The 12,682-nt window shown below is 34.2% G+C and overlaps 1 protein-coding gene across 1 annotated transcript; it reads left to right on the forward strand.

Moving 5' to 3' along the window:
* The first annotated feature begins 215 nt into the window (after window positions 1-215).
* Window positions 216-12,543, forward strand: LOC108474535 (uncharacterized). The gene is made up of 18 exons (XM_017776488.2): window positions 216-775; window positions 1,178-1,236; window positions 1,362-1,443; window positions 1,533-1,600; window positions 2,144-2,213; window positions 3,346-3,427; window positions 3,746-3,810; window positions 6,733-7,827; window positions 7,966-8,028; window positions 8,108-8,154; window positions 8,607-8,652; window positions 8,780-8,859; window positions 9,292-9,405; window positions 9,866-9,947; window positions 10,306-10,431; window positions 11,126-11,206; window positions 11,984-12,109; window positions 12,281-12,543. Exons 1-18 carry the CDS (start codon window positions 446-448, stop codon window positions 12,347-12,349), a joined length of 2,685 nt encoding a protein of 894 aa, XP_017631977.1. The 5' UTR covers window positions 216-445; the 3' UTR covers window positions 12,350-12,543.
* The last annotated feature ends 139 nt before the right edge of the window (window positions 12,544-12,682 follow it).

Below are 12,682 nucleotides of genomic sequence, written 5' to 3' on the forward strand. Positions count from 1 at the left end.
GACATTGTAATAAATCTAAATTTAAGAAAATAATTTTAACAACATTAATATTTGGACCTGAATTTTAAAATCTAAAAATAGAGGATTAAATGCTTAAAATTAAAAATAATGACTAAATTTTAAATTTACAAAAAATACAAGGACTTAATTCAGATTTTAGCCTAAATTTTTTTTCGAAGCGCGTAAAAGAATTGAATCTAGCAAAGCTGCAAAGGATTGAAAGTCCTAACTGAAGCTGTAACGGTCACCTCTTCTACAGAATTCTCGCATTTAAGGAAAAAAAAATGGACGGTTATACGCCACGTGTCACTTCTTCTTTCTAAAACATTCTTCGCGCATTACGTGCCCGTGCACGATAAGTCAACTAAAAATCCTTTACAAAAATCCAACTTCCCCTTCTCTTTCCACAAAATTACACAAACTGCCACTGTTGTTAGCTCCATCAATGGCTACTCTCTGCCTCCAACCTCACTACTCGCCTCTCCGATTCCGTCGATTCCACCTCAGTAGTTTCAACCTCAAAGCTGTGCCGAGATTTTCCCGCCAAATTTACGGGAAAGGAGTTAGGGTTTCAACGAGTATTTCGAGAGGAAATGCGAAGATTAGAGGAAGATTTGGAGTGTTGTCGGTTTCTTGTTTCTCTAAAATGGATGCTGAGATTGAGAAGGTTTCATCGGAACAGAAAGAAGAAGAAGAAGAAGAGCGGCCTCCTTTTGATATCAATCTTGCTGTTATTCTTGCTGGTTTTGCTTTTGAAGCTTATACAACTCCGCCTGTAAGTCATTCATCTGGAGAATTCCAGTTTTTTTATTTTCTTTTGGTTTTTCTGTTCGGTTTCTGAGGAATTGTTAGGAAGTTGAAGTTGGAATTGTTTGAATTATGAATTTTAAGCAAAAGCGGTTTGAATAAAAACTAAAATGATAAGTAGCATGAAGAAACGAAAAATCGTATTTTAAAAGAAAAGGAATGAGACTACAATTTTACCTTTAATTGTTATTTACATTTTTAATAATTTGTTCGTATTTGATCAACATATTGCTTTTTAGCTAGTTTGAAAAATTATAAATGGAAGAAAAAATAACCGCCAAACGGACCCTTAGCTCTAAGAATGTTATTTAGGTGTCGTTTGGCCATAAGTTTGATGTTTTCCCTCTGGTTGGATGTGTTTTCTTGTCAGGAAAATATAGGGAGGCGTGAAATTGATGCTGCAGATTGTAAGACTGTTTATCTCTCAGGGTATGTTTTGGTTTTCCCCTCAGTAATCAAACACTAATTAGATGTCTGTGTAATTTGTTTAAAAGAAAATTGAATGCTGATTTTAGCTTTTAACTTGATATTAAATCGTTGTGAATGCAATGCAGGTCATTTGTACGAGAGATTTATGATGGCCAATTGTTTATAAAGTTAAAAAAAGGTTTTGATTTCCCTGCTATGGACCCATGGGTAAGTTATTAGGTGAAAATTGGAGGCTTATCTGCTTGTTTGTTGGCCGTGACACACACTTAACGATATCTTTTCGAATATGCCTTCAGGGAACTAGTGATCCATATGTTGTAATGGAATTGGATGGTCAAGTTGTCAAAAGCAAGACTAAATGGGGGTAAATCATTGGTGTTTTGATGTATTTTAGAGCTAATCTGTGTATTTTGGTGATTAATACTTTCAAATGAGGATCGTAAGTTGCTTATTTTAACATTAGTTAAATAGCAGGAACTTTTGGCAAAAATTAAAGTGACAATGCTATTTGTTTCTTTCCATTTTTTGGTCTTTGACAAATTGTTACAATTTAATGCTGTGCACTTTTACTCTCTACTGATATATTGTACTTAAGCTTGAGCAAAGGCTATTGCTTACTAGAGTAGTTGTTAGGGTGATTCTTTTGCTGTTAGACACGCAAGTTATGGCCTGAATTTTTTTCTAATTTGTACACCTCAATATTTAGGATTATACATATCAGCTGTTTTCACCGTTAATCTAGAATGTTGATCATTTACAGTCAACCCATTATTGTTTATCTATTCTTAATTGTGGCATTTTAAAGCTATTTATTTATTCTTAATTATGGCATTCTTAAGCGACTGTGTAGTTATAAAGTAGACATTTGACCTTTCAAATTCATATATTGTTGCCTGTATGATTGTAGGACAAAGGAGCCAACGTGGAATGAGGACCTCACCTTTAATATTAAACTTCCCCCTTCGAAATATATTCAGGTCCATACTCAATCTCCTAATATCTCTAGTTTCATTTTTCATTCTATTTACTTGTTTTTCTTTTGGTAGTAGCTTTTCGTTTAATTTCTCTAGGTTCTTAGTTCCATTTTCATTCCTTTTGTTTTAATGAAGCATGGCTGAGTCACTTCTATACTACCTATTATAAAGTTACTATTCCTGTAAAAGACTTATATTAAAGAGTGACTTAACTTTTGTAAGTTTAAAAACATGAAACTGTTAGCAACCTTTACTGGTGAGAAATAACAGATGATTCCTGTATTGTAATGCACCTGAACAATTTTGTTATTTTCAAAGCCGATTATTCTTATGTAGCACATGCTGTAGGCACTTTTCATCTCCGGCTTGTCTTTCTACACCAACTAAATCAAAATGCAAATGCCAGCCCTTCCCTAGAAAATGAGTTTGATTGTACATCCTTGATCTTACTGCACTTCCTAAACGACATTTCCCATTGGAATAGACAGATGAGGAATAATTATAGATCAAAGTAATCTATAAATTTGGGGTTAAAAATATGAAAATCAAAAAGTTTCCAGCATATTGTGTGTGCTTTAGCAAAACTCACAACTGTTCCATCCAATGCCTGTCTATGACCATCTAGCATGCTTTTATTGCATACTAAATCTAATGCATCTATGGCTTTTATTGCTACTTTCTTTACCATCAAGCATCTATCTTTGAAATTGTTTTGCTGAATAGTAACTATATTATATACCTCTATTTATCAGCCATGTTGCATCGATGACTTTATTGCAACTTTCTTCACCTTTGACTATCAATTTTTGAAATGAGTTTGATGAATAATCAGCATGATGGTGATTATCATGTTCCATTTTCCACTCTTTTAAGAGGCATTTCCTAATGATTATATATCTGTATTTATCTTACATATGATCATCACGATTATAGCTGTTCTCTTTATGCTTGTATACATATATGTTGATCCTTGTTTTGCAGAGTATTCCAAATTAAATGATGTAAAAATACCAGCTACAGTCATAAAATTCACTCAGTTTATAAAGGGCATATTTCACAATGTTATTGGATCATAGTTTATAAGTTTGTTGCAAACTTCTGGTTTAGTACTTTAATGAGCACCATCAAACTTCAGGTTGCTGCTTGGGATGCAAACCTTGTGACTCCTCATAAGCGCATGGGAAATGCAGGCATTAGTCTAGAAAACATCTGTGATGGTAGGAATTTGAACTTCATGTATGACTTGGATTTATTATATTAACATGCCTTTAGTTTTCATATTGCTGTATCTAATTCAGTGGGATTATTGATCATCCAGCAAGCTTGTTATTTTTCTATTATAATTGAAATTTTATGGTGTTCGTGACTTGATGTTAAAGTAATGCTTTTAGGAACTAGACTACAGTTTCAATGTCATTATCTACAGGCTTTACTAATGTTGAGCACACTAAATTTCAAGTTCAGAGCTGCATTTTCTTTTTCTTTTTCTTTCTCTTTTTTTAGATATCATCAATTAGAATGGGTGTTTTCTCCAGGAAACTTGCATGAACTGCTGGTGGAGTTGGAAGGAATGGGAGGTGGAGGCAGGTTGCAGCTTGAGGTATACTTCTCCGGTGCTATTGTTGCAATGCATATATGTATATATTGGAGAATATTTCCCTGTTTCCAAGAGAATGCTTCAATGCCCTTCTGAATTGGGTTCATATCATGCTAGGATAACCTATATTGAAGTTCTGAAAAATGTGCGCATATGCATATATTGGAGAATATTTCCTTTTTTATAAGAGAATGCTTCAATGCCCTTCTGAATTGGGTTCATGGCATTCTAGGATTTGAGACTATAATGGAGAAGTTCTGAAATGCTTCCTTCATATGAATTTTAACATAAATTCTAATGCTTGTTTTAGTCTGAAGCATTGACCATATAGATATTACCATTTCAACTCTTCTTGGAATATCAAATCAATATTTGAATTTTTAAATTTTGTGGGAAGATGGGCGCTCTTTGTATTTTGAGACTTTTCTTCTATAGGGAGGAAAGGTTTATGGTATGGTTTCCTTGTAGCATATCAAATAGTTCACACACACATGAAACAACCTGAGGAAATGTCTAATTTTGCGTCTTTCTTCTCTTTACGTCAGTTTATTTGTAATTCCAGTCATGAAAAAGGTTCTCCTAAATTTAGGTTTATGTACCGTTGCAATATTAGATTCCTTATACGCCTCAGAAATGCTATAGTGGCTTGAGGTAGCTTCCTAAATCAAGACTTCTGGTAATCCCAGAATATATATATATTTCTAGCAGATCTGGTTCAACAGAAGTTTATTTTTGATAAAGGTCTAAATCAAGGAATAGAATTTCTTTGTAAAAGTACCATGGAGTCCCTTATACTAGGAGTCAAATTGCATTTTGCCCCCTTGACTCAAAAAATGGGAAAATTAGCCCATGTACGTTAGATCAAAGAGTAAACTGATCATTCTGTTAAAAATTCCATCAATTTTTATTGTTAAAAGCTAGTCCCTATATGTCAACGTAAGGTACACGTAGCATGCCACATGTAACCATCTGATTATTTTGTGAACCATGCCAGTTTTTAACTGAAGAAATTGATGAATTTTTAACGGAAAGAGCCAGTTCGCTCTTTGATCTAATGAACAGGGACTAATTTGTCCATTTTTTGAGTAAAGGGGCTAAAATGCAATTTGATTCCTAGTACAGGGGCCTCTATGGCACTTTTACCAGAAATTCTCCAATATAACAGAGTTGATAAAAAATAATTAGCACTAGCTATAAGTTGCACATAAACAACTTAGTCATTCTGTATTGGTATGCTTCTTTGGATTTACATGCTTATATAGAGTAGAAGTTTTCTTCTCGAAAATTTTCTTTGACCTTGCTATATTACATTCTCTGAATCCATGTTCCCCTTCGTTTTCGTTGGAGGAAGCTTTTTCTTATGAAGGGCCAAAACTAAGGAAATGCTTTTAGTATTTCACATGGTTTTTAAGTGTTGATGAAGGGGTGCCTAATATATTTGCTTAATGCTGGTGAATGGCATATCAGGGAGCCTTCTGTATTGAAGGTAAAGATGCCTGCTTCTTTCATTTGTTAACTTTTCTTTTTCACTTTTCTCTTTGACTTATTTCTTTCAATTGCTATTTCCTCTTTGATTTGGCTTTTTTTTTTCAGTTATTTATACATGCTCTGGTCGTTTCACATCCTTTCTCTCTAACATCTGTTTTGATGATATGTTTGCAGAAAATATTGTCAGTCTTCAGAAGAAGGCAGCAGAATTCAAAGTGATTATGTCCCTAGAAAGAGTGCTATCTTTTTCCAAACATTAGAGAACTACTGGAATGTAAGAGTAACTTATAACCAATAGACCAATAAGGGGAAATCTTGTTGTTAAAGGCTTTTAGGAGATGGAGAGCAAAAAGGATAAAATTCTCAAATGTATTGGGCTGGTTATCATAAAGTGTTTTCAGTTCCTACCGATTTCCAATGGGCTGCATTGTTAGGTCTTTCTAATTCCTAGGCTTAAGAGACAAAAATTTGGGAGATATAAATTCAATTTGATTGGTCTTGATAGATGATATGTAGAATGAAGACATGGATGAGAAGTTGGCCATTCTTGTACCTAGACTTGTTTATCATTTATCTTGAGAATGGTTTTTCTTGTAGTGTTCCCATTACTTCTCTTATCAAGTTTTGGACCTATAGTTGTCATAGTCATCTTCATAGTGAGCTAGTGGACATAATTATATATATCCAATAGATTAGCAACTAGTGGTTATATTTCAAATAATACCTGGCCATATAACTAAAGACATCATTAGGATTACTTCTGCTAAGATATAGTTTATGGGGAACCCTGGTAATGATCATTCAAATATATTTTATTTGATTTGGGTTGTTTCATCTAGGAATCAATACATAAGGTTCTGAAGTATAACTTATGGCTATATGAATTCTTTTGGAGTATAACAACAGCAAATTGTCCTATTATTTTAAGCAAAATATATCTGATATTTGGAATATTCTAAACGGTCAGGATTAGTTGAAGGTGTATTGGCACTCCGGAGGAGCACCTGCATACAAGCTCATGATTTTGCTTGTGCTTATGGGGTCGACTAGTAGAATCAAATTATGCACGGAGATGCTTGAACTTGGCGGGAACAAGTAGATAATAGACATGCATATAGAAAGTGGGATAAAAAAGTTTTAAACTGAATATCTGTTTGGAGTACTTAAAATAAGTAAGATGGGTATCTATTTTACTTGCCTCTTTTAAGAACTTTTAATTATCAATGTTTCTGTGAGCAAGTTTAGCAATTAGAAAGTTTTTTGATAGAGAAGGTAATGAATTGTGGCTGCCACCATTCTTGTGTTTCTAATGGAAAACTTTATGTACTTTTCATCACATATTGTCAGGTAGATTGAATCATAGAACCACCTAATTTTGCACATGCAAGTAGAACTTATGTTATGTATTGCTTGTACTTGTGTCTGGTATGGATTCAGGTTAAGTATAAGAGTTTTGAAGAGATTGAGGAAGAGAAAATGTGGTGGAAACTCCCCTTTGTTTCAGAATTTCTTCGGAGAAATGGATTTGACTCTGCTCTAAAAATGTTTGTTGGTAGTGAGTCTGTGTCTGCACGGCAGTTTGTGGAATATGCCTTTGGACAGTTAAAGTCTTTCAATGATGCAAATTTTTTGAAGGAGCGTTTGTTAAATGGTAATAAGATTGGGGTTGAAGGTGTCAGGAAATCCAATGATTCATCTGTGTCAGAGATGTCTTTCTCACATGGGGAAAGTAGTCCAGAAGCCACTTTTAGTGACACTAGTAACAACAGTGAGAATAATTCAGAGGAGTTCCAATTGGATAATTCTGGCATGGCTAATGGGCAGAACGCTAAACCAGTAGCACAAATTGGTAATATGCAGTTTGATAATCACTTCTGGAAGAACTTTACAGATGTTATCAATCAAAATGTTGTTCAGAAACTTGGAGTTCCTATTCCAGAGAAATTAAAGTGGGATGGATTTGACTTGTTAAACAAAATTGGCCTGCAGTCCCAAGAAATTGCAGAAGCAAAATATATTGAATCTGGGCTTGCAACTCCAGATTATCAAGATACTCAAGGGGATAATGTACCTGAATCTGGGTCTGCAACTCATGAAGATCCGGAAAATAAGAACGATAAAGCGATTGGACCACTTACCATTAACACTATACAATCTTCTCTTCCAGACATAAAGAAGGCAACGCAGGATTTACTAAGACAAACAGATTCCATTTTAGGAGCATTAATGGTGTTGACTGCTGCAGTTTCTCAGTCCAAAAAGGAAGGACAGGAGAATGAAAATAAAGAAGACTCCTCTACTAAAGTGGAAACCAGTGTCTCTAGGTACAGTGGTGGTGAGAAGCTCCCTAGAACACTGGATGGTTCAGTATTAGATGAGAAGAAGACTGAAGAAATGAAAGAACTCTTTACTACTGCTGAAAGTGCTATGGAAGCCTGGGCAATGCTTGCCAGTTCCCTGGGCCATCCAAGTTTTATCAAATCAGAATTTGAGAAACTCTGTTTTCTGGATAATGAAACCACAGATACCCAGGTGAACCCTTTATCTCGTCGGAAATAAGCTCAGTTTTCATTGTAATTTCTTATTCTTGAACCTTTATCTTTCGCTGCAACTCGCTATTTGATTTCATAGAATTTTTTCATTTTAGCACTAAGTTGAAGATACCTGCAGGCTGCAATTTGGCGTGACTCAGCAAGGAGGCGATTAGTTGTTGCTTTTAGGGGGACTGAACAAGTGAGTTTCATCTATCTATTCTCAAACTGAGTTGAATTTTTTAGCTTTTGCTTCAATTAATTATTTATTGACCATCTAGGCAAGATGGAAGGACTTACGGACAGATTTAATGCTTGTTCCTGCTGGGTAATTTCAAATATCTATCCTCTACTCCTTTCTAGTTCTCTTCCTGAAAGTTATCTCTGTTGTAATAAACATGTTTTCTTACTAATTGAGTCAATCTGCCTATTCATGATGTAATTTGACTTGCCCTTCTCTTTTCTCTTGATCACCTTTAGGGAGGGGGGAGGGGGAATAGCACAATGTTGAATGTACTTTGTCTTTTAAATATCTGACCTCATTAAATCTGCAATGTTACTCAGTAATGTTGAAATCCAGTCAATGTGATAGTTCATTTCCAAGTACTATTCTTTTGAATCGTATTGAGGCCAATAACTTTTATCCTTAGAAGTTTTGTAGATAAACAGTTCCAGTTTCTATTTTTCCTTGGGAAAACATCATTCACAATGAAATCTAATATAGAGAGGCACATCATACAATGTTTTCTTCTGATACTAACTTTTATCCTCCCTGTGTAGGCTAAACCCTGAAAGGATTGGTGGAGACTTCAAGCAAGAAGTCCAAGTATGATAACACTTTCAGACTTTGTTTTTTCATTCAAAGACAACATACATAAGACGCATGTATTGTTGATAACTGTTGTTAACTTAATTGCCTGAATAAATAGTGGATGCTGACGAAATTTTTGCAGGTTCATAGTGGATTTTTAAGTGCATATGATTCTGTTAGGATAAGGATTATCTCCCTCATCAAGGCATCAATCGGATATATGTAAGCATTACTGTTGTCAACTTTTTTCTTAGTTTCTTTTTAAACTCTCCAATTGAGGCTTAAATCTAACATGTTGATATTTAGTACAAAAAGTTTTGCATGTATCCTTAAATCTCTATAGGTGTTGTTTTGCTTTTCTTTATGTGGAAATCTTGCTTAGTGCCTTTCAAAAGTTTCTTGACTTGCTTTGTAGCTATTATTATTACTATAAGTTAGCCATCGAGATGATATTGGATCTCTGACACATCTCTGTAAGCTCTTGATAAGCCTTAATATAGGATAATAGACATATTTCAGTATTTGATTCCATGGAAGTAGAAGGTTGATGTTATTGATGTTAAGCAGAAGGCCTTCGCACTGCATATTTGAAATTGTAAAATACAGGTTGGTTATTTTATTCACGGTTGTTCTCTGTACATGTTTGTGCGACAGAGATGAACTTTTGGAGCCACAGCACAGATGGCAAGTTTATGTGACCGGTCATAGTTTGGGTGGTGCACTAGCTACTCTTCTTGCTCTTGAACTTTCATCAAGTAAATTAGCAAAGTAAGTTTCTCTCCCGTTTCACTTAAGAATGACATTCTTTATTTGTTCTCAATGTACTCATGCGATTCAAAATGTACAAAGAATAGCAGAGAAATTGTTTGTAGAGAGAAACTAAATATACATCTATTAAGAAGAAAAAAGAAACTAAATGCATGTGTAAATGGGAGGTTAGTTTCCTTTTCAAGCCTCAACTACTTCAGTACTTGAAAAATTGGTAAACCAGAGGACTCGCATGCAGTAAATGCCAAAACTCGCTAACTAGTCTCTGTTGTTATTATTCAGGCTTTTCAGTTTTCATGAATGTGTCAATCAAAGACTGTAGAAAGCTGAATTTGACTTTCTTTTCATAATTGCAAGCTTTTGGAAATTATCTCCTCTTTGTATTCTAAAGAACTAATGCTTTCTTTATATTGGGAAAAGAATAGTGTATTGAACTTCCGACCTTATTTGTGTTTATCAGATGTGGGGCAATTTCAGTGACTATGTATAACTTTGGTTCTCCTAGAGTTGGTAACAGAAGATTTGCAGAAGTATATAATGAGGTAATAGAATATTTTTCTCCAGTTTCGTTTTACTTATGAACGTTTCTCCTCGACATTTATTGAAGTTGGAAAAGTTATTCTGTCAAGCCATATTATCTTATCCTTTTTTTTCATTTATTAAACATTTTTCCCAAAGAGTTGTTTTAATCATTTCTTTCCAAATGATAGCCTCTTTTGGCACTCTGTCCGTTTGGTGCTTGAATTGAAATTCTTGCTTCCTGATGCATGGGAAAATGCACATATTGAGATTTCTAACATCAGTCTGCTCAACTGATCATGTTGTTTACATCTATATTTTATCTATAAGTTCAACACATCATTGGTTAAGGTTTATGCAATTGAATACATACCTTTGCAGAAAGTTAAAGATAGCTGGAGAATTGTTAACCACAGAGACATTATACCTACTGTCCCTCGTTTGATGGGTTATTGTCATGTGGCTCAGCCTGTTTATCTTGCTGCTGGGGAACTAAAAGATGCTTTGGTGAGTTTTTATTTTTTTATAATTTGAACCCCCTTGTGGCGCAGTCATTATATGCAAGTGTTGGTTACTGTTTATAAATTATATGGACAGGATAAATGACATGAGAGCTGAAGTTGTGATTAGGCTTTTAATTTTGACGAGAATTTCTTACGCTTGTTGATTAGACTTGGTATTCTAGCAGCTTTCGTGAGAAATTTCACTTTTGGGCTTTGACTGCTTGATTTGCCTTGCCTTCTCTCTTGCTTTGCTGCTGTTGCTGATTTATTTTGAAAAAAACAATCGAGCAAGCAGAAAATCTGTTTTTCCAATAATATTTGAATATGATTTGAAGTAGACATCCATATCGTGTCACCTGTTTAAAATTCTTAAATTGGCTGAATCGAACTACTTAATATGTTGGTTGAGAAAATGTAATCTTTGTTGGCTGTTGTATTTCATCTTCATAGTTTGATTCCATTTTGTTTTTATAAGTAGCTTGACCAAACCAAATTCCGTATACTAGTTTTTCATTTTCTATTCGTTGACTTGGGCTATAATCATTTTCATTTATTATTCCTTGTATTATTTTTTTTCATCTCCACAAATTCTTTATATGGAATGCTTTGTTTATTACCCTTTTAACGTGAATAATTGATCATTGCTCATGATAGTTTATGCATGCATCTGGTTATAATTTTAACATACGTTTTTTCAGGAAAATATGGAGCTTTGGAAAGATGGTTATCAGGGTGATGTTATCGGGGAGTACACACCAGATGTTCTTGTCACTGAATTTGTATGTTTCTTGTTGTCTAATCTTTTCTTTTCTTTTTTTCTTACTTTTTTCCACCTTAGAAAGGGTTATCAAATCCTAAAATCATTACTGTTGGGAGGGTTTTACCTAAATACTATCCTTGAGACCGTAAAATGAATGAGTATACATATGGTTATGCCAAGAAAAAGAAAACCTCGATGTTTCCACATATCATCACACACTAATTATGTCAGTTATCTTAGTGTAATTTCATTTGCATATGTTTCAAGGACTAGTCTAGGGACTAGGGAGTATTCATTTTCTTGGTAATTTGATACTAGCCTGCTAGATGTAAGCATCAAAACCATGTGTTGTCCTAAAAAAATCAAAATCATGTAATCCAACCAGAAATCGATTTCATTATAGCAGTTAATTAGATTGTTTTTGGTTTAAAAACTTGCTAGTGGACATAGTTGCTGAAATTGTACAAAACTAAAGAATGAAACTGTTGAAGGACCTTTCGTTTTACCGATCTTACCCTAGCTGTGATGCTAAATAAAGCACAATTGCATAACATGATTCATGGTGAAACTAAACCTAGCACAAAAGGCTTTATTTGTTTGTTTGTTTGTCAAAGTGACTACTTTGTATAGATCAATCCTGAAAGGCTGGAACATCAAGACTTTTAATGCATGTAACTCACTGTTTCAAGCTTGCATCATTATCTATATTGCTAATTAAGATGGCATGGGATCTTTTTGTTTAATATTCCCATCTCTGAGTTATATTTTACATAAATTATCAATTGGGTGTGGACAGATGAAAGGAGAAAGGGAACTGATTGAACAGATATTACAAACTGAAATCAACATATTTCGTGCAATACGCGACGGGAGTGCACTTATGCAACACATGGAGGATTTCTACTACATCTCACTGCTAGAGGTACTATAATTCTTCATTTTCATTTAATTTTCTTTTTGTCTTCCTCCCAGGACTTTTGACTAAGGCTGTTCGATCAAAAGCAAGAGGCTATTTGTGCTTCACCTGATTCAATTATTCAAACATTATGTCTCTCTGCTAAATGTTGAAACTGGCTTCTATTGCTTTCTTCAGACTGTGAGATCAAATTACCAAACAGTTGCAAGCTCGAGGAAAATTGAAGAAGGAAGCAGCCAAAGCTGATAAGACATTTTTTACAACAATTATCAGAAAGTTATAGCAGACTGCAATGAGTGACATCCTTCAGGTTTTTCCCCTTTCAAATTATATTTATTGTACAGTGATCAATTTTCATAGAACTAGAATAAGTTGTTTTTCTCTTTTGTATGTCGTCAGACTTTTTATTTTTCCCTTTAATATAATGGTTTGACTTAAAATATTTTCTCTTTCTTTTCTCCCCCTCCCCTTTTAAATTTTTAATTGATTCCAAATAATAAATGAAATATCACCAGATTACATATTTCATTTATGTCAGCACTGTCCAGCTGGTAATCAATTTTGGGCACAATACATAAA

The sequence above is a fragment of the Gossypium arboreum genome, chromosome 3 (assembly GCF_025698485.1).
Source record: "Gossypium arboreum isolate Shixiya-1 chromosome 3, ASM2569848v2, whole genome shotgun sequence".
Lineage (NCBI taxonomy): Eukaryota > Viridiplantae > Streptophyta > Magnoliopsida > Malvales > Malvaceae > Gossypium > Gossypium arboreum.